Source organism: Octodon degus, unplaced genomic scaffold (genome assembly GCF_000260255.1).
Source record: "Octodon degus isolate 3935 unplaced genomic scaffold, OctDeg1.0 scaffold00043, whole genome shotgun sequence".
NCBI lineage: Eukaryota > Metazoa > Chordata > Mammalia > Rodentia > Octodontidae > Octodon > Octodon degus.
The window spans coordinates 4,438,724-4,461,429 of NW_004524619.1; the positions used below are offsets into that span (position 1 = coordinate 4,438,724).

General features: G+C 40.9%; 1 protein-coding gene across 2 annotated transcripts in view; it reads left to right on the forward strand.

The window, feature by feature from the left end:
* The first annotated feature begins 1,178 nt into the window (after positions 1 to 1,178).
* Ankrd28 (ankyrin repeat domain 28) overlaps positions 1,179 to 22,706 on the forward strand; it is a 184,977-nt gene continuing 163,449 nt past the window's right edge. Inside the window, exon 1 of one of the 2 annotated variants that reach the window (XM_023715805.1) lies at positions 1,179 to 1,509. Coding sequence is in view for 1 of the 2 variants with exons in the window: in XM_023715804.1 (XP_023571572.1) it covers positions 1,483 to 1,509 (27 nt within the window). In the remaining variant the exon portion in view is untranslated. The remainder of the gene's footprint in view (positions 1,510 to 22,706) is intronic. The other variant, XM_023715804.1, reaches the window with a different exon arrangement.

Below are 22,706 nucleotides of genomic sequence, written 5' to 3' on the forward strand. Positions count from 1 at the left end.
CATTTCTCTAGACTGCCATTAGGCTCAAATCGATCCTCTAAATAAAGTCTGTCCCAAGAGACACAAATGATGTAGAGAAAACGGGGAGTTTTTAAAACGAAGCCTGACGTCACACGTTTGTGTTCTATCCATCTGTACCTTTTATTAACCAAGGGCTGGAGCCACCCCGGCGGACAGACACAGGCGCACAATCTTCTCCCACACAAGCCTGGAATGGCAACAGTGTGCGGCTGCCTAAGAAAGAAAAGCCGATTCAGAGCTGTGGGGGTGTGTGTGGCAGGGTGAGGGAGTCATTCCTTTTCTCCATGCAAGGATGCTATTTATTGGAAATCCTGCACATCTTCTTTAAAAAAAAAAAAATATTTCTCTCAGAGGGAGGCAAAGCCTGACACGGAAGAAGAAAGGGGTGTAAAATGAAGACAGCTGGGAGCTTTCGAGCCGAGGCAAGGCAGCTTTGCTTTGGATTGGGATCTCGGGCAGAGAAAGGATGCGCCCGCCATCCACGACCTGTTCGGGTGCAAAGACGTCGCTCTTCCGCCCTTTGGAACTGCCACCATTACCCAGCACCCCAAACTCTAACCCACCGGCCCCTGGAGAGCAGCAGTCTCCCTCCTGTGACCACCGCTCACGCAACTCTCTTGGCCTCTTTACCCAAGTGGGCTTTGCACGCTCCATGCGCGAGCTCGGCTCACCCCTTTCCCTCCGCCACTCCCTTAGCCAGCAGCTACACCCAGGTGCTCGTCTCTCACAACCTTTGCAGACCTTCCCCCGCTTTCTCCACTCCCCAGGTTTACAGGACGCTCCGCACACTACCTCCACGTGCAAATCCGGGCCTCAACCCTCACTCGCTTCCCGCTCCCCACCTACAGCCTCGGGCTCCGCCCACCACGCCTGGGGCGCGCGCCCAGAAGCGGTGACACCTGGCCGCCGCTTCCTCTCCTCCCGCTCCCCCGCCCCGCGCGCCCACCCTGCGCCTCTTCCTCCTCCCCGCCCCCTCCCTCCGCGGGAGGCAGGGGGCGGGACACACGCGAGCACCGCGGCGTGGCCAATGGGCGTTCGGCTTACTCTGGCCTCTCCCCCGCGCGGCCGCCAATCGCAGCGGGCGGTGGTGGTAATATTGTGGAGTGGAGTTTGGATGCCGCCGCTGCCGCCGGCTGGAGCGGCTCTCGGCTGGGGCTGCTGGGGTATTTCGGGAAGGGGGCGTGAGAAGGCGGCGGCGGGGGCTGCGTGCGGAGGCAGCCGAGGGAAAGAGAAAGAAAGGAAGGAAGAGGGCGGGGAGTCCTCAGAGGAGGAGGCGGGACCGGCCGGGCTTCTCACCTCGCGGCGGCGGCGGCGGCGGGCGGCGGCGCCGCCCCCTACCCGCGGTCTCTTCAGCGTGGCCGGCTGCCGACCCGCCGGCATCGGGTAGCGGCTGGAGCTACTGGGGCGGCAGCAGTGGGCCCGGTGGCAGCGAAGGCTGGAGTGGGCGCGGAGACGACCGCCATGGCGTTCCTCAAACTCCGCGACCAGGTAGGTGAGGGGCGGCAGGGCGGGATCGCGCCGCCGGGAAGGAGGAGGAGGGCGGACCGGCGGTGTGGGCCGCCCGGGAGCCCGCTCAGCCGTGCGGCGGTGAGAAAAGCGAAGGTTTCCGGCCAGGGGCGGGCTCGAGGCGGCGGAGCGGGAGCCGTGGGCCACTCGCCTGTCAGGGCAGCCGGGGCCGGGGAAGCCCACATGCCGCCGGGGATCGCGCCGCGGTGGCGAGAGGGGCGGGCTCCGTGCTGGCCGCCCTCGCGTCCGGCGCGCTGCCGGGTAGGCGTCTCCCCTTTCCTGCCAGGTGAGGCTCGGGCCTAACAGGTGGCTGTGCGCTGCGGGGCGGGAGCCGCGGGTGACCTAGGGTCGCGACCTTGCTCTCCAGTTTGCTTAGCACACAAGCTCTGAGCTTGTACTCTCTCCTAGGAGGAGAGCGGGGAAGCCACAAACCCGATTGATTCGGGTGAGATTTAGTTAATACCCAGTGTGCAAGTTCCCAGACTTGTTTGCTTTGGACTTTTTGTGCACCATTTTGGTTACTTTTCCTGACGTTGGAGGAGAGCTGGTCAGAGAATACCTGAAGTGCCAAAAAGACATACACTGGGACTGGGGGGAAAAAGACAAAGCGAACTTCATGTATTTAGGAATGAAATCGCAACCATATCTGGATGAGTCGTGCACCTAGATCATGAAAAGATGGGTAATAAAGCTTTCAGGAAATGCAGCAGATGTTTTCAAATACTTGAATCTTTTTTGGGACAAAGGGAAATCAACGTGTGTAATATCTCTGGTCACGGGAATGTATTAGTGCCGAAAACTTTTGGTATTTGCTTTTCTGAACTAGATATTGAACAGATTTGAAGGAGAAAGTAACTTGCTTTCTTTGGGAAATTATTCAGAAAGTGAGTACCCCTTTTACAAAGACAGTGGGGAAAGCGACGTAAATTTCATGTTGTTATCTCTTAGTAAACATCATACCTTAAATTCCAATTATAGTTACTGTGGATTCTCATTTCAAACGTGGATTTAATGTTTAGGCTGACGCCTGAATTTCACTATCACTTGGCATCAGAATTGTAGCTGATGTTAAATGTTAACATCAGATTATGATACTTCGGTTTACTTTCAAGCATTAACTTTATGCTTTGTATTACAAGTTACATACAGAATTTTACTGTTCAATGCGATAACCTCTAGCCATGTATAGTACCTTAAACTTCAGTTAATTAAATAACTCAGTTCTTGGTTTTGTTGGCTGTTTCAAAGGCTCAGTAGCCACAGGTAAATGTTGGCCATTATATTTAGGACCTATAAAGAACCCCTCTGCCTTTCCAAAAGTTGTATTATATACAACACTGTTAATAACAGGTAAAGCATAGGTAAGCAACAAACTGTATCTAATTCCTGTACACATTATACACCTAACAGCATGACTCAAGATTTGGATTTTCCACTAATGTTTGTCAGTCTAACAATGCTCTGTGCTTCTTTGTTTTTAGTTCTACACTTTTTAAAAGTTATTTTTGTGATTCACATAAATTATTGCGTGCCTTGGGAACTTGGTGGAGTTTATGAGAAAACATTTTACTTACTGTTTAAGCACAAACAAGATTGTGTTTGGAAATAAAACCCATTTGCACCTTTGCACTCGAGAATTTAGGAATTGCAATTATGAGTATCGCTGTACTTTTATATGTATCCAGTAATAGTGATGTTTAAAACGTCACCGGTAAAGTTGAAGAAGTGACATGGTTGGGGGAAAACCATTGAAGTTTATTTTTGTAAAATACTAAGTAACTGGCCGATATAGTAGTCTTTCTTCTGAAAGATTTTGAAAAATGAGTTTGTTTTGCTTAGTTGAAAGAGAATGGTTTTTTTAAGAGGTCATCTTAATATATTGATGTTGTATTTGCTATTAGAAGTGATGATAAAAATGAAATGGCGGGCTGGAGAGATGGCTCAGTGGTCTAAAGCACCTACTTGAAACAAGCTTGGCAAAGCACAGGGACCTCAGTTCGATCCCCCAGCACCACATGCCAGCCAGCCCCGCCCCCTGGTGGGCTGAGCTGGCCACACACACACACACACACACACACACAATAAATAAATGTAATAAATAAAAATAAATAAATATTAAAAAAAATGAAATGGCATGCAAATGCTCTTAATCTTTCACATCTGCAGGAAAAACATTTCACCTAGATGAATGAGTTCATTTGGAGGCAAGGAGAAAGTCTGAATGAGTACACAGAGTTTTGAAGCTGAAAGGTGCTTGATGTAATTTCTAACTCAAGGCCAATGTGTGTTGAGATAGGAAGTAGTAGAATCTGGTTTTCTACGTTGGTTTCCGTATTTACTTTGTATTTTGTTTTCTTATAGCTTTGCTAAATATAGTTTCAATACATCGAAGCAATTCATGAGTAAAAGGGGTTTTTTTTGGTGCATTTAAGCCTTATCCTTGTAAGGTTATATTGTAAATGGTTTAAATGTAAAAGTCAGTGAGTAAATAAAGAAGTTTGTTCTCATCCATTCAATAATCCAAGTAAGTGTTTTCTCATTTGGGGCTGACAGACAGTTACGGGAATAAAAAGTAATTCCTGTCCTATGGTAGTACTGTCAATGAATAGATGGAAATAACTGTTAATAGTAAATGAAAATTATTTTTTGTCTGTAGAAACAGATACATGATCTTTTTTTTTTCTAAATCATATCACTTCAGTTTATACAACATTGAACAGTTGGAGGGTTTCCCCCCAGCAGGTGTCTCTGTCATAATTATTTTCTTTTTAGTTAGTAAAAATTAGTCATATGTGATTACATTTTATCAGCAGTAGGAAAAGTAGAAGGTGTTTGTTTAGATTAGGGATCACACAACTGGGAAGCTAGATGGCAACTGACACTTAAGCACCAGTGTTTAAAGACATTGGGGAGTGGTGGAGCTGATAGCTCTCGGATCAGGCATGCTCCTTGCTGCTCAGCTCAGAGTCGTTGTCCAGGTGTGCGTAGTATTTTCAGACTGCTATTTTTTTTTTTTAAGCAGAAGTTCAGATTGTTATTCAGTATGTATGCATAGCTAGGTGGGATGGCACACACATTTAGTTCTAGGCACTCCTGCAATCCCAGCCCTTGGGAGGCTGAGGGAGGAGAATGAGTTCTAGGCCAGGCTGAAGTAAGTAGTGAGACTGTCTCAACCACAACAGTACTATTTGTAAAAGTTGGTATGTTGATAACCACTAATGACATTAATTGAATGTGGTTCTAAAAAGGGACTAGAAGCTACTAAGAAACAAGTTAGTTGTTGCTAATTTAGATCAGTTGGAGAAAAACATCAAAATAGATTCCTATTAAAAGCATTTCTTGAGGGCTGGTGAGATGGCTCAGTGGTCTAAAGCACCTACTTAGAACAAGCTTAGCAGAGCACAGGGACCGCGGTTCAATCCCCCAGCACCACATGCCAGCCAGCCCCTCCCCCTGGTGGGCTGAGCTGGCCACACACACACACATACATAAATTAAATAAAATAAAATAAAAAATAAAAAAGCATTTCTTGAAAAGGTACTGGGGAGATGGCTCAGTAGAATAAGCGCTTCCCTGGCAAGCACAAGGGTCTGAGTTCAATCCCCAGTTTTTGGTTCTGCCAAAAAACAAAAACAACATTTCTTGGGCTGGGGAGATAGCTCAGCAGTCCAAGCACATGCTTGATAAGCACAAGGACCCCGCTTTGTTCCCCAGGGATCCAGGCTCTATTCCTGGTACCACATGTGGTGCTGGTGCTGATCCAGCCACCAAAACCAAGAGTGGTGCGTACGCCTGTAATCCCAGTTCTGGGGAGGCTGAGACAGGAGGATCACTACAAGTCCGAGCTTTATAGTGAGACCCTGTACAAATTACATAAATTTAAAAATAAACATTTCTTTACGATAAAATAGACAAATGATCATAAAGTTTGTGTGTGTATAAAATTTATATGTCATAAAATTTACTCTGTGTGATTTTCTGTGACAGGTTCTTAATGTATAGTTCAGGCTAGTCTTGGACTTATGATCCTCCTGCCTTGGCTTCCTCAAGGCTAGGAGTGCAGGCATGCTTTTCCAAGTCTGGCTCAGAAGGGCGCCCTACTCCTTTCTCTTTGATGCTACTGGAGATTGAACAGTAGTCCTTCACACAGTTACATCTGTTACACAACCCTTTTTTTTGTACTGTCATGGTCTTGCCAAATTGCTCCGGCCTCCAAACTTGAAATACTCTTGTCTCAGCCTCCCAGAGCACTAAGATTACAGGTATGCACTACCACATCTGGCTAGAATTTACCCTCTTACGCATTTGATGGTTTTTAGACTGTATAAAGCTGCAGCCATTATCACTCATCTAGAACTATTTTTGTCACTCCAAAAAGAAACCCCATGGTTATTTGTAATCATTTTGCATATCCTCTTCCCCCAGCTCCTGATCAACACCAGTGTACTTTCTTTCTATGAATTTGCTGATTTTAGATATTTCATGAATGAAATCACACACTATCTGGCCTTTTTATCTGGTTTTCTTCACTTAGCATAGTCTTTTTTAAGATTTGCTCATGTCATCTCAAGAAATTTTTGGTCATAAACTGTGTGTGTGTGTGTGTGTGTGTGAGAGAGAGAGAGAGACAGACAGACAGACAGACAGACAGACAGACAGAAGGGGAGAAAGGGAGGCTGAAAGAGAGACAAACCAACAAGAGGGCCTTAACCCAGCTATACCCTTTTTTTTTTTTTGACAGGGTCCCATTATGTTGCCCAAGTCCTGCCTCTGCTTCCTAGGTAGCTGGGATTACAGGCATATGCCACCCACTTGGGTAACTTTTTTTAACCTCATGCATGCTAGGTAAACATTCTACCACTGAGCAACACCCTCAGTTCGGTCAGACTGTTACATCATGTATAAGAGTTCTTTGAAAAAAAAAAAAGTATGTCCTTAGGCATTTCCCTTCAGCCTGTGGAGTACACATGTATAATCAGGAATAGTATTTATTTCTGTTTTCAGAATTTGTTTAGTAATTGGAGTTAAATTTTATTTGTAGCACTTCTAAAGGGGTATCTTTTACATTTGGATTTTTTTGTATGTAAGCAGGTTCTGTGACATCTTGTTTTTCCTTGTTTAAAAATTTTTAATTGTATACTTGTTTATGGGGTACAGCGTGATACTTCATACATCATACAGTGCGTAATAATGAGAGTGGTTGATATATCTGTCATTTCCTTGTGCTGGGAACATTCAAAGTTTTCTCCGTTGATTATAGAAGTATACAAATTGTGTATTTAATTTTGCTGTTGAAATATATGATTGTCAGCCTTAGCTCTCCTGGTAACTGCTGTTCTAATTTCTACTTTTATGAAATTGGCTAAACTTCCACATGTGAGAACATGAAGTACTGTGCTGTATCCATCTTCCATTTGGATTTTTTTTGATGTGTAGGAACCATCCTTCTGTGCTCACTTCTAGGTAAGCCATCAGGTGGAGATTCTTGAACAAGAGGTTTTGTTTTGTTTTTTGAGACAGTATCTTGCTGTGTACCTTTTGCTGGCCTTGAACTGTGTGGCCCAGGCTGGCTTTAAACTCAAGACAGTCCTGCCTCAGCCTCCTACAGGTGTATGCTACCACCCCTAGCCCCTAGCTTCCAAGATTTTTTTTTTTCTTCATACCGGGGGTCGAACTCTGGACCTTGTGCTTGCCAAGAAGGCACTTATGGTGCTGAGCTATCTATCTCCCTGGCCCAAGATTTTTTTTTTTTTTTTTTTTTTTTTTTGTAACCGGGGGTTGAACTCAGGCCCTTGCACTTGCCAGGGAAGCGCTTATTCCACTGAGCCATCTCCCTGCTCCCCCTTTTTTTAAAGACACTGTTGACACATATTTTATTGAATGAATGAGAATAGTTTAACCACTAACTAGGTAGTAAAAAAGTTCTCATTTGGTCTAACTACCTGATTAGAATGGAACAAATGTAATATTATTAGGGGGGAACATAGATAACTCCTGAGAAATCTTATAAATTACAAAATACATGAAATGCCTTAAGAATACTTATGTCCATATATTCAAATACTATATCACACGTATTTCTGCTTTGTGCTGGATGCTACGCAGAATGCAATGATGGAGGAGCCACCATCTTTGACCTTAAGAATCTTACTAGTCGGCTGGAAGGGGAGAAAAAAAAAACCACTAAGAGTGTGTGAGATGTGTCCTGTGAAAATATTGAAATGGAAACATATGGAACATATTATTTGAAGTGCCTCCTATGTTTCTGACTCTGGATATACTTATGTAAAGGAGAATCTGGTGAACACTCTGAGAGGTAGAGATGTTTTAGAAGGTAACAGCAGCAGCCAGGCATGGTGGTAAACACCTATTCCTGTAATCCTCTAGGAGCTGGGTCAGGAGGATCTTGAGTTGAAGCCTAGCTGAGCAATTTAGAAGATTCTGTCTCAGAATTTTAAAGGGCTGGGAATATACCTCAGTGCAAAGGCCCAACGTTCAGTCACCAATACAAAAGATTAGGAAAAGCGAAGTTTTTGCTTGAAAGCAAGAGAAATGTACACTTTACTGAAGAGAGTTTATAACTTTATTAGAGCCTCAGAGGAGTTTATGACATGGGAAAGTTAATCACTGCATTATAAGTGATAGACGGATGGATTGCAAAAGGCAAATATATACCAAAAATTAGGTAGCTGCTGCTATAATTCAAAACGTATGTAAAATACTTTAGTATATAGACTGAGAACATGAAATACAAAGCAAAGGTCTGAGTGGGAATAAATAAATTTGTTTTGTTTTGTTTTGTATTTTTAGACATAATCTCACTATATAGTTGAGGCTGGCCTTCAGTTCACTATACATAACCCAAGCAGAGGTGATTCTCCTACTGAAGTGCTGGGATTGCAGATGTGTGCCACCATACCTGACTGAATAAATACATCTTGAAAGATGTATTTCTGCATAACTGTATTAATGGCTTAGTGTATAGGTGAGAGTTTTATATTCGTACAATAATTGACAGTATTTTTAGTCACATAGTTCTACTAATGAAAATGTAATTAAACATTACTTGTGGTGGTATGTAGCTAAATTTGGGTTGAATTAAAGTTTTCAACATTGGTGTTTTTTCGTTTTGTTGTTGTTTTTTTTGGGCAGAACTGGGATTGAACTCAGGCCCTTGTGCTTGCCAGGGAAGCACTTATTCTACTGAGCCATCTCCCTGGTCCCCATTTTTCTTTCAATTTTTAAAAATCATTAATGTATTTATTTGGTACAGGGTCTCGCTACACAGTTCAGACTCGTAGTGATCCTCCTGTCTCAGCCTCAAACACTGGGATTAGAGGCATGCATCACCACTCCCGGTTTTGGTGCCTGGCACAGTGCACATGGGGTTCCCTGGCGGGCACAGCGTGTAATACCAGGGATCAAACCCAGGGTTTTGCACTTGCCAGGCAGGTGCTTAGACTGCTGAACTATCTCCCTAGCACTCAGCGTTGGTTTTCATTTTTGTAGTCCAGTATAAAATTTATTAAACTAATGTATTCTACTTGGGCTGAGGTGAGATAACCACAGAAAATGCTCTGATCTTAGAATTAAGTATTTTGATCTGGATAATGTATTTTTTTTGACAGAATGAAATCATTCACATTGATACTTCTAATGTTAAGCAAAAATTAAGGAAATACCTATTTACTTAGATCAACTATGTTTTCACCAAGTATAAAGTTGAAATGAAGAAAAATCTTAAGTACTTTAGGTTTAATATTAATTGCCCTCCAGTTCCAGTTTTAGTTCTGCAAGCGTACCTCAGAGATACTGTGAATTCAGTGATAAGTGCAATACAGTGAGTAGTGCAGTAATGTGAGTCAAATGAAATTTTTGGATTTTCCAGTAATATAAAAGGTAATGCTCATGTTATACTGTAGCCTATTAAGTGCACAGTAGTGTTATGTCTAAAGAAGTGCCTACCTTAATTAAAAACATTATTACTAGAAGATGCTAATGGTCATCATCTATGTTATTAAAAAGTTGTCCTGATAGTCTTGCTCAACACAGGACTGTCACAGACCTTCATTGTGAAAGTGTCTACAAAGCAGGCCTGCCTGTATTGTGAAACAATTCATTGATTCTCAGTGTGTGATACTGATTTTTATAAAATTTGAAAGGGTTTTCTTTGTGTGGCCGGATTGCCTTTCAAAGCAGTGTGGATAAAATTATTCCTATAATTTTAGTGAAAAGCCCACTTTGGTTAATTAATTTAAGTTTAAATTTTTACAAATGGAGTTTACTTATCTAAATCTTTTATAAACTTATAAACTTAATGGTATATCTCCCCACCCCCCCTTCCAGTGTGTTCCTCTTTATTCATTTTCAGAGTACAAACTTAAACTTGGATAGGCTGAATTAACCCAACCCACCTCTGGCAGGTACACTCAACATGCTGTATAAAGTATAACATTCAATTTGTTATTTCTTTCTCAAGAGAGTTTTCTTCAGTCCATTAAGACCCAGCTCCCCTTACATGGGCTTTGGTGGAGGTCATGGGGCAGCACCAGCAGGTCTAAATCGGGGTGGAGGAGTTCGGTCCTTACCGGCTTCACGAGATCGATTCCTGACCACTTTGCTGTGAATGGCACAACTCACACAATAATGCAGCTTCACATACTGCTTGGGAAGCACATAACCGTCAAAGACACTCGCTTTGGAAATGTCCCTGACGGCGGTCTCCACTATGTTCCGAATGACAAACTTCTTAATAGCCTTATCCTTGGGTACGCACCGGGTGCAGTTCGTGCAGTGAATAGGCTGCACATGACCGCGGCACTTTTTGGCATGACCGTTGTTCCTTCTTTTTTTCGTCATCTTGGAAAGGAGGACCCAAAAGAGCTGGTATATCTTTTCTACACTTAAGGTTTTAGAGCCACAGATAGTGTTATTAAAACATCTGACACAGGACAGTTAAAATGTTTAAAAAGGAAAATTGAATAGAGAAATTCTTGTTACATAATCCTAAAATAAGTATAATTGTTTAAGCGCTACATTTAACTTTACTTCCTGTTACTGAAGTTACCCAGAAAAAATAAAAGTATAAATTAGTTTGTAGAGGTAGACTTACCTTTTGTATCAATTTTTGGATTAAAGGTTTTGTGGCTTTTTCTTTTTTAAACAGTTTTATTGAAATGTAATTTACAAATTTAAATCATACAGTTCAGTATTTCACAAGCATATTCACAGAGCTGTACAATTATTGCCATAATCAATTTTAGAACATTTTGTCATACATAAATAAAGCCTCCTAGCCCTACCATGGGTTTCCAATTGTTTTACTTCCTTGTTCTGCATTGAGTGTAAAGGGATTGTTGTGGTCCTCATATGTATTCAATATGCCTATGTAGCAGCTTTTATATTTATGTGTGTGTGTGTGTGTGTATATATATATGTGTATATAAATGTGTGTGTAAAACAACATTTAAAAAATTGGGCAACATGTTTGATGCTGGGCAAGGAGGTACAAGCCCACTCTGGGCAACTTAGACTTTGTCTCAAAGTAAAACATAAAAGGGTGGAGATATAGCTCAGTGGTAGAGCACCTTTGGATTCTGTCCCTTGTGACACACACACTACACACACACACACACACACACACACCATAAGTTGAATATTTGAGCATGTTTTTGTGAAACTAACACATCCATGTCTATTTTGATGGAGATGGAGCCCAAGTTTAATAATAAAATTTACATGTCTGCTTAATAGCACTAAACATCTTTATAAGTGCACACACACAAGTAGGTTGACAATACTGTTATCACCCATTCCTGTGTTTTACTTACCAAGTTGCACAAGTGCCTATAACATAAAACACTTGTGGATTTTGATCAGACCGACTGGGTGCTGGAGGTGGAGTTAGCACTACACTGTGCCCCCTCCTATACAACGTTACGTTGTGGTAACACTAGACCACTGTGCGGTTGAGTCATGAAAAATATCTTTAACAGTCACATACTAATGTTAAAAGATGATCTTGTGGAGCCATGTTACTAGATGTCCGGCCTACCTGCAGCCAGGGCTGTCTGTGCTTTGGACACATCTGTGTTCTAAACCATCATCCTCCAAATCTGTCTTCCCCAGCCCTAGAAAACCAGCGTTCTGTCTGTATAAATTTGCCTAGTTCACTTAGTATGTTTTCAGGGTCTATTCATGTTATTAACAAGTGTCAATATTTTTCTTGCTGAATGTTTCACTGTAGGGATATACTGTATTTACTCATCAGTTGATGGACATTTGAGTTATTTATACTTTTTAACTATTATGAGTAAAGCCAGTAGGAACATTTGTGTACAGGTTTTTAGTGTGGATATAAGTTGTTATTTCTCTGGGATATATACTTAAAAAGGAATGGTTGGGTAATATGGTGTCTTTTAAAGAATCTTCTTTTTTTTTTTTTTTTTAGCGTTCACTCTTACATTCTCATTGATATAGGAATGATATCAAAACCTCCAAATACAATACAAAGGAAATAGTATAACTCCCAACCTGTTAGATGTCTGGTATGCCACTTTATGTTCTCTAAAAGAGACAAATGAAATCTGGAAACAATGGAGGTTAAATGTAGGAAATATTTATTGAGGGATAGAAAGCTCCTGCTTGCAAGGAACAGGAGGAGTCACCTGGAAAGTCAGTTGCCCCCCCCACCCCACCCCACTTCTCCAGGGAAGTTTTACAGAGCAAACCATGTAGATGCAACTTGAGTTACAGCTATGATCAGCCAGTAAACTTATTTTTTTTTTAAATTTTTTATTTATTTATTTATTTGAGAGGGAGAGAGAGAGAGAGAGAGAGAGAGAGAGAGAGAGAGAGAGAGAGAGGCCAGCTCAGCCCACCAGGGGGCGGGCTGGCATGTGGTGCTGGGGTATTGAACCGCGGTCCCTGATGCTTTTTGCTAAGCTTGTTCTAAGTAGGTGCTTTAGACCACTGAGCCATCTCTCCAGCCCAAGTAAACTTATTAAGTATAGTGTTTGGATAGTACTTATCCTGAAGGGAGGCAAGTCACCTAGCTATAGGGCATGGAAAGATCCAAGAGCTTTTCAGGTAGCTGATGGATCAGGGTCTTGGTTAGTCACTGAGATGAATGATATCTATCTAGAGTTTTTTAGACTAGGTGTTGTTGCTTATCTCATCCCTTGAGGAGTTTGTAGGCCTGGTCTTTTTGTTATCTTGAGACTTGGCCTCCAACTAATACTTTTCTGGCCACAGTTGTGGAGCATTTTCCACCTTTCTTTCTTGACTCAGGAAGAGAGAAGGCTAAGATAATAGTAAAACCTGATACCTTTCCGGGCTCAATGTCCATGACCTCATTGTCTAGAACTACCCATCTTTTAAAATTAGAGCCATTCCAGTGTGTGAAGTTGTGTCTCAAGATTGATTTATTTCTTTTTGCTGGGGACTGAACCCAGAGGCACACTACTACAAAGCAGCACCTGCCATCTATTTTTTATATTTTCACTTTGTGGCAAGTTCTCATCAAGTGGTTCAAGGTGGGCTCTAACTTGCTCTCTTCCTGTCTCATCTTCTCAGGTAGTTGGGATTACAGGCATGTTGCCACCTTGCCCAGCCTCCTTACAAGTTTGATTTTCATTTCCTAGACTTCCTCATGCTTGGGATATAACCATCCACCCTCTTCTTAGCTCAGATGAAGTGGCAGAATTCGTAGGTGCTTGCTCAGGAGGTCTGGGGCCCCAATTTCTAAAGGGAAGATAGGAAATAGAAGATGGCTGAGTATGATAAGCAAATTTCAATATACATGAGCTCATTGTATTTCCTCTTTCCTCTATTCCTTCCTGTAAGAAACCCCTAACACCTATATATGATTAGATCATAATTTGGGTTTTAAGGTTCCTCCATCTCCTGCAAACTAGCTTTAAATGAATTTGATTTCCTTCTTAGCAAAATAAATGTCTTCTTTGATTTGGTTGGCAGCAAGCAACTGAACTTGAACATAGGGATATGAGTGTTGGTTATAGTTTTGAGAAGCCAGCCAGAAATTAAGTCCTGGGTCTTGAGAAACATGGATCTTCCATTTTGTACGGAAGAGACTACAGACACTTGGGAAAAGGGACTTATTACTGATGGCTACTGAACCCCATGTTTGGGACTTCATGTATATTCCAGCAGCTTCCAGTAACACTGTTACATCTGAGAATTCTCATTTTTCTTCCTCTGTTCATGGCATCAGTTGCTTATAAACACTTTTGTTGGTAAAAGGAGAAGTGTTTTGGGAGAACTGTAAGTCTTCTGCCTGGCTTTTCATTGGACAGTGCAGTCCAGGAATCTACTGTCTCCACCATTTGGACCTTCTCTAAGTTGCTTGGCAATGCATGTCACTTGGCGTAAATTAAGCACCTTTACTGTTAGGCTATTTCGACTTACTGTAGGTCACTTTAGGACACTGAACTGCTATAAGAGAATCAGAGGTAGAAAACAGTTCCACGTATTTGTTATGTTGGTTTGGCGCACTCATTTGGTTTGTTGGTTTTCTTTTATCCTCTTAGAATCACCTTTATTCTAGGATGGACGTGGAGATTTCAATATCATCCAGAAGCTGCATACTAATTACATGTGTGAGAGCCAGGATTCTATGATGGAGGAGTCTGCTGGGCCTACACCTTCTCCCCCCTATGAATGTTGGCTTCCCATTTTAGTGGAGGATAGTATCCTCTAAGGCAGTAACCAGGTGGGCCCATACGGAGACACTTGGCTTCATTCTTTCTTTACCTTCTTTTTCAGATTCTTATGACCCAATCTGGGGCTTCATGTGAGCCATTTTGGGGGCATTTAAAATGTTTTGAGGCTTCTATGTGGGCCAATCTGGAGTTCTTGAACTGTTTGCCTAACAGGAAAGTTTAGATTAAGAGATTTTTAAGAGGCTAGAGCCACTAGAATGTGTGGAGAGCTCTGTTGTGACTTGTTCAGAAATGGAAAGTGTTTGTGCCCCTCATAGTTCCCTAGATAAATCTAGTTAGTGTGACTGAGAAAAAGGTGATTTTGTGTCCTAAGTCATTTTGTCATTGCTGGGACAGAACACCTCACATCCATTATTTAAGAAGACGTTTGTTTTTGCTCATGGTTTCAGCACATGGTCCAGTTCCAAGACGTGTAAAAATCTAGGTTGAGGACAGGCCAGAAGACAGAATGAGGAAGGAGGCATCAAGGTCAAGAATATATACTTTTAGGTCATGGCCCCAGTGCCCTACCTCCAGCCTCCAGTGTTGCGTAACAACACATTTAGCTGCTGAATTCGCCAGTGGGTGAATCTGCTGGTGAGTATAGTGTTGTGACCAGTCACCTTCCACACATAGAATTTGGGAGACATCTTAGATGATAACCCTAATAAGCTGGCCTATCAAACTGAAAGTGCATTCTCATGTCATGCTACTGTCTTTAAGGTTATCTGGAGTAACTTTGGTCAGGATAATATTCACAGCTGTCTTCCTGGCTCTGTTTTAGATTAGTTACAGATACCAGCAAGAGCCTTCTGTGCCTACTGACCGAGTAGCCACTCAGATAAATGGGGAGTTTCTTTCTCTTTGGAGTTTAAGTCTTCGTTTTGGCTAATAGTCTTTGGTTCGTTACAAGCTGATTGTGCTCCAAAACATTTGTCAGAACTTCTGTTTGCTAGCAGTTGATATTTGTTTCCTTCTGCCACCTCCATACTTTAATTAGAAGATTGGAAATTTTTGACTATTAATGGATTGTCTTTGTGTTTTTCTCCTGGGTCATGTTCTTCTTAAAGTGATATCTTTTTTCTTCTCAGAATAAGATACATAAACTTCTGACTAGTTATATCTCAATTCTAATACAGTGGAAAATATCTTAAAGGGCAAGAACTATCTAAAAATTGACTAAATGGTGTGATAAGGCAGGAAGAAAAGAATAGTTCAAACTCAGGTTGAATGGGGAGTCATTCTCCTTTGAAATATAAATTTCTTACCTTGCTACAATCAGAAATTGCACCTTAAGATGTAGCAATTTAGGTTTAAGAATTGCCTGAAACTGTAAAAATAGACAAAAATAAAAACATGCCAGTAGTATGACTTTTAAAAAACTGTGTACATGATAAATCTGAGTCTCCATTCTGTATATGTTTGTGTGCATATGTGTATTATCTGTTATACCTATTATGTATTCGTGAATTGTTTAAATAGTACCAGATTAGTTTAAAACAAAGGACTCTTCTTAAGAAACCTAGATGCTTCAGATGTTTACAAGATGGAATAAGGTATCCTCAGAACTATTAACATACATTTTGCTAGTTCATGTAACTTGCGAAAACCATGCTCCTTTTAGCAAATAAGAGTCTTGCTCCTTTACAAAAGTACATCTTCTTAGTTGGTTCAAATAAACATTAATCCAGTGATGATGAGCCTTTCAGAGGTTTTTATGATACAAACAGCCTGCTGTGGCATGTGTGCCATAGATTCACCACTACTTCATTTTTGAGCACTGTATTCAGAAAATTAGCAGTTCTATTGCATGTGCTTAAAAAAAATTCCAAAGATGTTACTCAACTTTAATTCTTAGTATTAGAATAAGTAAATGATAGTCTGTCTTTTAAATGGTAATTTACATTAAGTTACAATAAAGGAAATGGTGGTATATACTTAATACACCTTTCTGACAGAATTAACCTTGTTTGACCAAAAATTGGCTGTCTTAAGTTAATTGGTTATTCTGTTCCTTCGTTTAAATCTTCTATTCAGACTGTTATAAGCTTTGTAACTATTATTTGTCAAAATTCTAATGTTTTAGGGTACTGAAAACAATAAATGGGATTAGTCTCGACAGTGTATTTTTTTTTTTTTTTTTGGGCTTTTGTTTTGTTTTGTTTTTGTATTCTGTTTTAAATAAACTTAGCCCAAGAGCCATTCTCTCTGTTGGTTGTTCTAATTTTGGCTTAGAAAGATTTTATGACACTTGCATATTTTATATTCCCTTCTGTGTGGGACCTAACCTGATCTGACTATAACTGGGTAAAGCTACTTTAGCCAGAGGGATGTATCCACAGCTGGTGTAATTGCCAGTGCTTTCAGAGAAGAATTTTTGACTAATTACAAACATCAGCTAGGTTAGCTCTACCAAAAATGAGGAAAGCTATAGAGGTTATAAAAAAGGGTTCTTATGAATGGTTGCATAAAAGAAAAAAAAAAAAAGCAGAACAACAAGCAAACTGGGCTGGTGAGATAGCTCAGTGGACTAAGCCCCTGCTTAGGCAAGCACTGGGACTAGGGTTCAATCCCTGGCACCACATGCTGTGCTGCTCCCCCTGCTGGGTGTGTGGAGAGGCCACCAAGACTCGGCATGGTGGGGCATGCTGTAATTCCGGTGCTGCGGAGGCTAAAACAGGAGGGTCAGTATGAGTCCAAGCTGTGTAGTGAGACCCTGTACCAAATATATTTTAAACAAACGAAAAACCCGTCCAGTGGATGTGAACTGTTAGCTATCTCCTGACTTTGACTTTCATTTTGTTTGGCTACACAGTCTGTAGTGATACTTTTCCAGACCCAAATGTCTAACTCATTTTGCTTATTTTTTAGCTAGCTTTGATAAAAATTTATGTGCCAGTCCAGGATTCCGCAAGCTACTCAGGTGATGTGGCATACCAAGGCCCTCAAGATTAGAGGCTGTACTAAAAGTGGGTTGGAGGTGCGGACTTGTAACAGGCATGGCAAAATGGAGCTTTAGAAGTCCTTCAGAGACAAGTGATTTTTCCAGGCTTCCTTGTGTGTGGGGCATAAGCACCACTTGTTCCTCCTCTTAGCCTAGATACAGATGCTTGCCCAGGAGGTCAGTGACCTGTTTCCAAAGGGAAAGAGAAGGAATGGAAGATGGCTGCGAGTGATAAAGCAAGCCTCAAAATGTACATGGTCTCATTTTAGTTTCCCTCCTGCTGTTCTTTCCTAGAGATACCTGCTATACACCTGCATATGGTGAGATCATAATTTAGGCAGTGAGGTCTTTGTGTCCTCTGAGAGCTAGCTTTAAATAAATACTTTTTCTTTTTTAGCAAAATAAGGATCAACTTTGGTTAGTGGTGAGCAAGCAAACCAAAACATATGGACTAGAGTAGCCAGTAACACAAGGGTTTTAGAAGGTGCATGTCAGGAAATGGACCAAAGACCAGATGTGTATTTCACACTATGACATTAAAGTTGTAGAAATTCTTTATATATTCTAGATAATTATCAGGTATATGATTGGTAAACTTTCCCAGTGAATAGGCTATTTTTCTGCTTTCTTATGCTGTTCCTTAAAGCACAAAATGTTTTAATTGGCAGAGATCAATTTTTTTCCTGTGGTTGCTTATGCTTTCACTGTTACAGCAAAGGAATCATTTCCTAACCGGAAGGTTTACTCCTATAGTTTCTTCTAAGAGTGAAATGGGTTGAATAGTGGACCACCTAAAGGTATGCATGCACAAGTCCTAGCTGCTGAAAACTGAATGTGATCGGTAAGATGCAAATAATGGAAAAAAGGTTTTTGTAGTTGTATTTAATGTAAGGATTTGGTTTGGGATGGTGTATGATTTCTTGGTGACATGTAAAAATGCCTGCCTCTGAATGGGAGGAGGCCAAAGATACAAAGAAAATCCACCTTGGTGAGTGAATTAAGTTTATTAGGGTTTATCGGGCAGTGGGTGTTTTGCAGACTGTTGTGCTACCAAAGTCACCAGCCCTTCTTTGCTAAATTACTGAATTTATACAGGCTCTCATTAAAATAGCAAAACCAGCTCAAAAACAAGAAGGGTCTTTGGGAAGCATTCTATGTATTTTGTTATCCCATTCTTGCCAGGAAATTCAGCCAATCTCAGTAAGCACTATCTAGCTGCAGTGTTGAATGACCTTGTGCTGCATTGTAGTACACAGCCTTAGCTTCTGCTGGAGCCCATTGAGCAGCTAAAGGGGCCTCCACTGCGGATGGAGTTACAGTGCTTGGATTAGGGGTCAGAGACAAATTTTATTCTAGGGCTCTAAATTGAAGTGGTGAGTGTTCTCTTAAACAGAAAAGGAGGTGACAGAGACATAGACACATAGAGTAGAAAGCCATGTGAAGATTGGAATCATACAATTTCAACTCATGGAATGCCTAGCACCACCAGAAATTTTGAATTTGTGTATAACATGAGGTAGGAATTCGACTTTTTGTTCGTTATTACCTAGGATGTTAACTGCCTTTTGTGAATGGCTTTTTGTGTAGGTGGAGGAAGTTCCCTTTTATTCCTAATTTGTTGCTTATTAACTTCTTTTTTTTTTATTTATTTGAGAGAGAGAGAGAGAGAGAGAGAGAGAGAGAGTGTGTGTGTGTGGTGTGTGTGTGTGGCCAGCTCAGCCCACCAGGGGGCGGGGCTGGCTGGCATGTGGTGCTGGGGGATTGAACCGCAGTCCCTGATGCTTTGCCAAGCTAGTTCCAAGTAGGTGCTTTAGACCACTGAGCCATCTCTCCAGCCCCGCTTATTAACTTCTTGAACATGAATATTAAATATTCCCATCTTGGGTGTTATAACTATTTTATTAAAATGGAAGCTTAGTAAGAAAAAATTCCCCAGTTTCAGCCAGAATTACCTTATTGACAAAGCTTTCCAATTTTCAAGACTTCTGAATATATTTCTTCATTGGTGAGCTCCAATTTTGTGCTTCTCTTTGGGAGTTTTTGACCTAAGTTTAACTGTCTCTGACATCTTTGTATTTAATAGCCTAAGTTACATATATGTCATCCAAATCTGACATGATTTTATGCATTCATTTGACAGATTTTATTATGTATTGAATGATATACCAGACTCCAAAGAATACAAGAATGCATTTGGAGAATTTTTCAAGAAAAAAAAAATGCAGCCAGGTGTGGTAGTACATGCCTGTGATCTCAGGGCTGTAAAAGACTGAGGATGTTGACTTTAAATCCAGCTCAGGCAATTTAGTGAGGTCCTGTTTCAAAATTTAAAAAGGTATCAGCCCTGGTGGTACACACCTGTAATCCCAGCACTCTGGAAGCTGAGGCAAGATCATTGTAAATTTCAGGGCAGCCTGGGCTACATAGTGAATTTAAAGTGAGCATGAACTACATAGTGATACTCTTGTTTCAAAGAAAGAAAGAAGGGAAAAAAACCAGCAAAATGAAAAAGGGCTGGAGTATAATTCATTGGGAGAGTTCTGGGTTCTCGGTGCCATTTGGTTTCCACCCCGCCCCCCTTTCCCCACCCCACCCCCCTTTCCCCACCCCACCCCCGCCAAAGAGTACTCTGGTTGCAGGGCAGGATATTTGTTGTGTTAAAAGAACTGTGTTGGAGATAGAGGCCAGATCATGAACATTCTGAGTTTTAGGGAGTTGGAACTTTATTCTGAAAGCAGTAATTAGACTCCGAAAGATCCAAAGTAGGAAGTTAGTACTAATGTGTGTTTTGAAAGCGTTCTGGAGGAGAGATAGTATAGAATTCGGGTAGGTTTTGAGAATGAAGTTGGAGGCACTTTAGATTCCAAAACATTTGTCAAAAGAATAGAAAAAGATATTCTATGCAAAAAGTGGCATTAGGAGAGATGGAATAGCTTTACTAATATCTGACAAAATAGGCTTTAAATTGTTACTAGAGACAGAGGACATTCAACTGTCGGTTCAGTAGGAAGCTACAACAAATACAAACACATGCTTTTAATAAAAAGCCCTCAAATAGGGAAAGTTTTAAAGACCTGACATGACATAATTGAAGAGTGAAACTGGCAATATAAGAATCGGTAGAGACTTCAGTATCCCACCCTCAATAAACAGATAAAATGGAAATAGAGCTTTTATAAATGGGAAGGGGAGAAGGGTTGGAGGGAAGGAACTGGAAAGGAATTAGAACAAAAAGAATTGAGATATGTTGTGTCCATGTACAGATTCCCCCTGATGAATGTATTCATTATGTACTGCAGATTTATACTAATAAAAATAAAGTAATGGATACATAAGCAGAAAATTAGCAAAGATACTAAAAATTGAGTAACTCATCGCCAACTTAATGGGGCACCTATAGAGACTAATAACAGAAGAATATATGTTCTTCTCAAGTATACATAGAACATTCTCTAGGATAAGAAACCAGACCAAGAAACAAGTTTCAGATTTAAAAGATATGAAATGATACCCATACCCAAAAATCATTAACTACAATGAAAGTAAATTAAAAGTCAATAACAGGGCCAGTGAGATAACAGGGACCAGGGCCCTGCCCCCCAGGCATACTGAGCCAGTGATGGAGTCTGGGCATCCCCAGCCCTAGGGGGGCTGAAAACAGGAGGAGGATCACTACAAGTCCTAGCTGTGTCGTGAGACCCTGCGTGTGCACGCGCACACACCCTCATACACAGTCAATAATAATAGAAAAGAAATTAAAAAATTAAAATGTTTGGAAACTAGAGCAGTTCTAGGTAATCCATAGGTCAAAGATAAAATCACAGAGGAAGTTGTATATGTTTGGAACTATTAACATAGTATTTAGACACAAGTGTGTCCAACCTGCAGCTCACTGATCACTTGAAACCCTGGACAGCTAGAAGTGAGACTCTAGAAGCTGGGGAGATAGCTTAGTGGCATAAGCACCTGCTTACAAATGAGACTACATAATCATGCATTTTTAATACTATTGTGTGATTTTTAGCAATTTTTGGGGGGGGTACTGGGATTGAATATTGGGCCTTTTGTACTGAATCATAGTCCCAGCCCCTCCTTTTTTTTTTTTTTTTTCTTCCTTAAAATAAGGTCTTACTCTGTAATTTAGGCTGACCTTGAACTTAACTGTGTAGCCCAGGCTGACTTTGAACACCCTGAAACCCTCCAGCCTCAGTCTACTGAGTGTGCCAACATGCTCAGCTTTTATTTTGAGACAGTCTTACTAATTCACCAAACTGCTCTGGCTGAACTCAACTTGCCATTCTCCTCGTTATCCTCCCTGAGTGCTAAATCACTATGCTTGGATTTAGCAATATTTTTCCTAACTCCTGATGGAATGGACTGCATGGGCAACAGTAGAATGCAGTGTAGGTAAAGATGCACAGCAGTGCTAACTCTCCGATCTGTCACATAGAGATGGAAGCCCATGTATATCAGACATTGCAAATGTTTATATGACTTAGTAAGTAGTACAGTGATTACCAATAGCTGTTTCAACCTATTGCCAATTTATGTGCCTGTGAAGACAGACATTTATTGTTATTGACATGTAAATTTTCTAAGTAGCTGTTAAACTTGGGCTTATTGTATTTTTTAATTGTATATTTATTTAATTGTATTTTTTAGTAACGGTCTACAGAGTCTCACTAGGTAGATCCACCTATGTTCAGCCTCCCAAAGGGCTGGGATTACAGGTGCACCCCACCACACCCAGTCTCAATTGACATCTTGGGGATAGAACCCCAGCCACTGCATCTGCCTAAGTAGGCACTTTAATCTGCTGAGCTATTTGGCTGGCCCCATGAGCTTACTGTATTATTTTTGTAAAATAGATTAAAATAACTTTATATTGCCCTCTTTTAAAAATTGTATAAAAATAAAGGCGGTTTTGTTACTTATATAGACTAACTGTATTACACATTTTATACATGGCTATTTTGTTTTCAGTTCCTTTTCACTCATTGTGGCCCATGGAGGCCAAAAATGTTGGTGTCCGTGGAGAGGGAGAGCCACATATACATGCATACATTAGTATTAAAATGAAAAATCTCAGTAACCTTCCACGTTAAGAAATTAGAAAAAGAGCAAATTAAACCAATAGGAAGGAAAGGAAAGAAATGATAAATGTTAGCAGGGCAATCAAAGTTGGTTCTTTAAAAAGATTAAGTATGGGGGCCTTGCCCCTTAGCTCAGTTCTTTAAGTGGCTGCTTCAACAAAGCAGTCAGGCTCAGGGTGCTGTGGTTCGATCCCCACAACTCAAGCCAGCCAAACCTACCCTGAAGGCATTTGGAGCAAAAAATAAAAAATAAAATAAAAAGATTAAGTAGAATGACTTATTAAAAAAAAAGAATGAAGACACAGATTACTAAATTCAGGAATGAAAGGGCATCACGACCAAATTTAGAGAAATTTTAAGGGATACATTATGAGGTAATAGATTAATAATTTCATCCCAACAATGTAAACACACAAGTAAAAA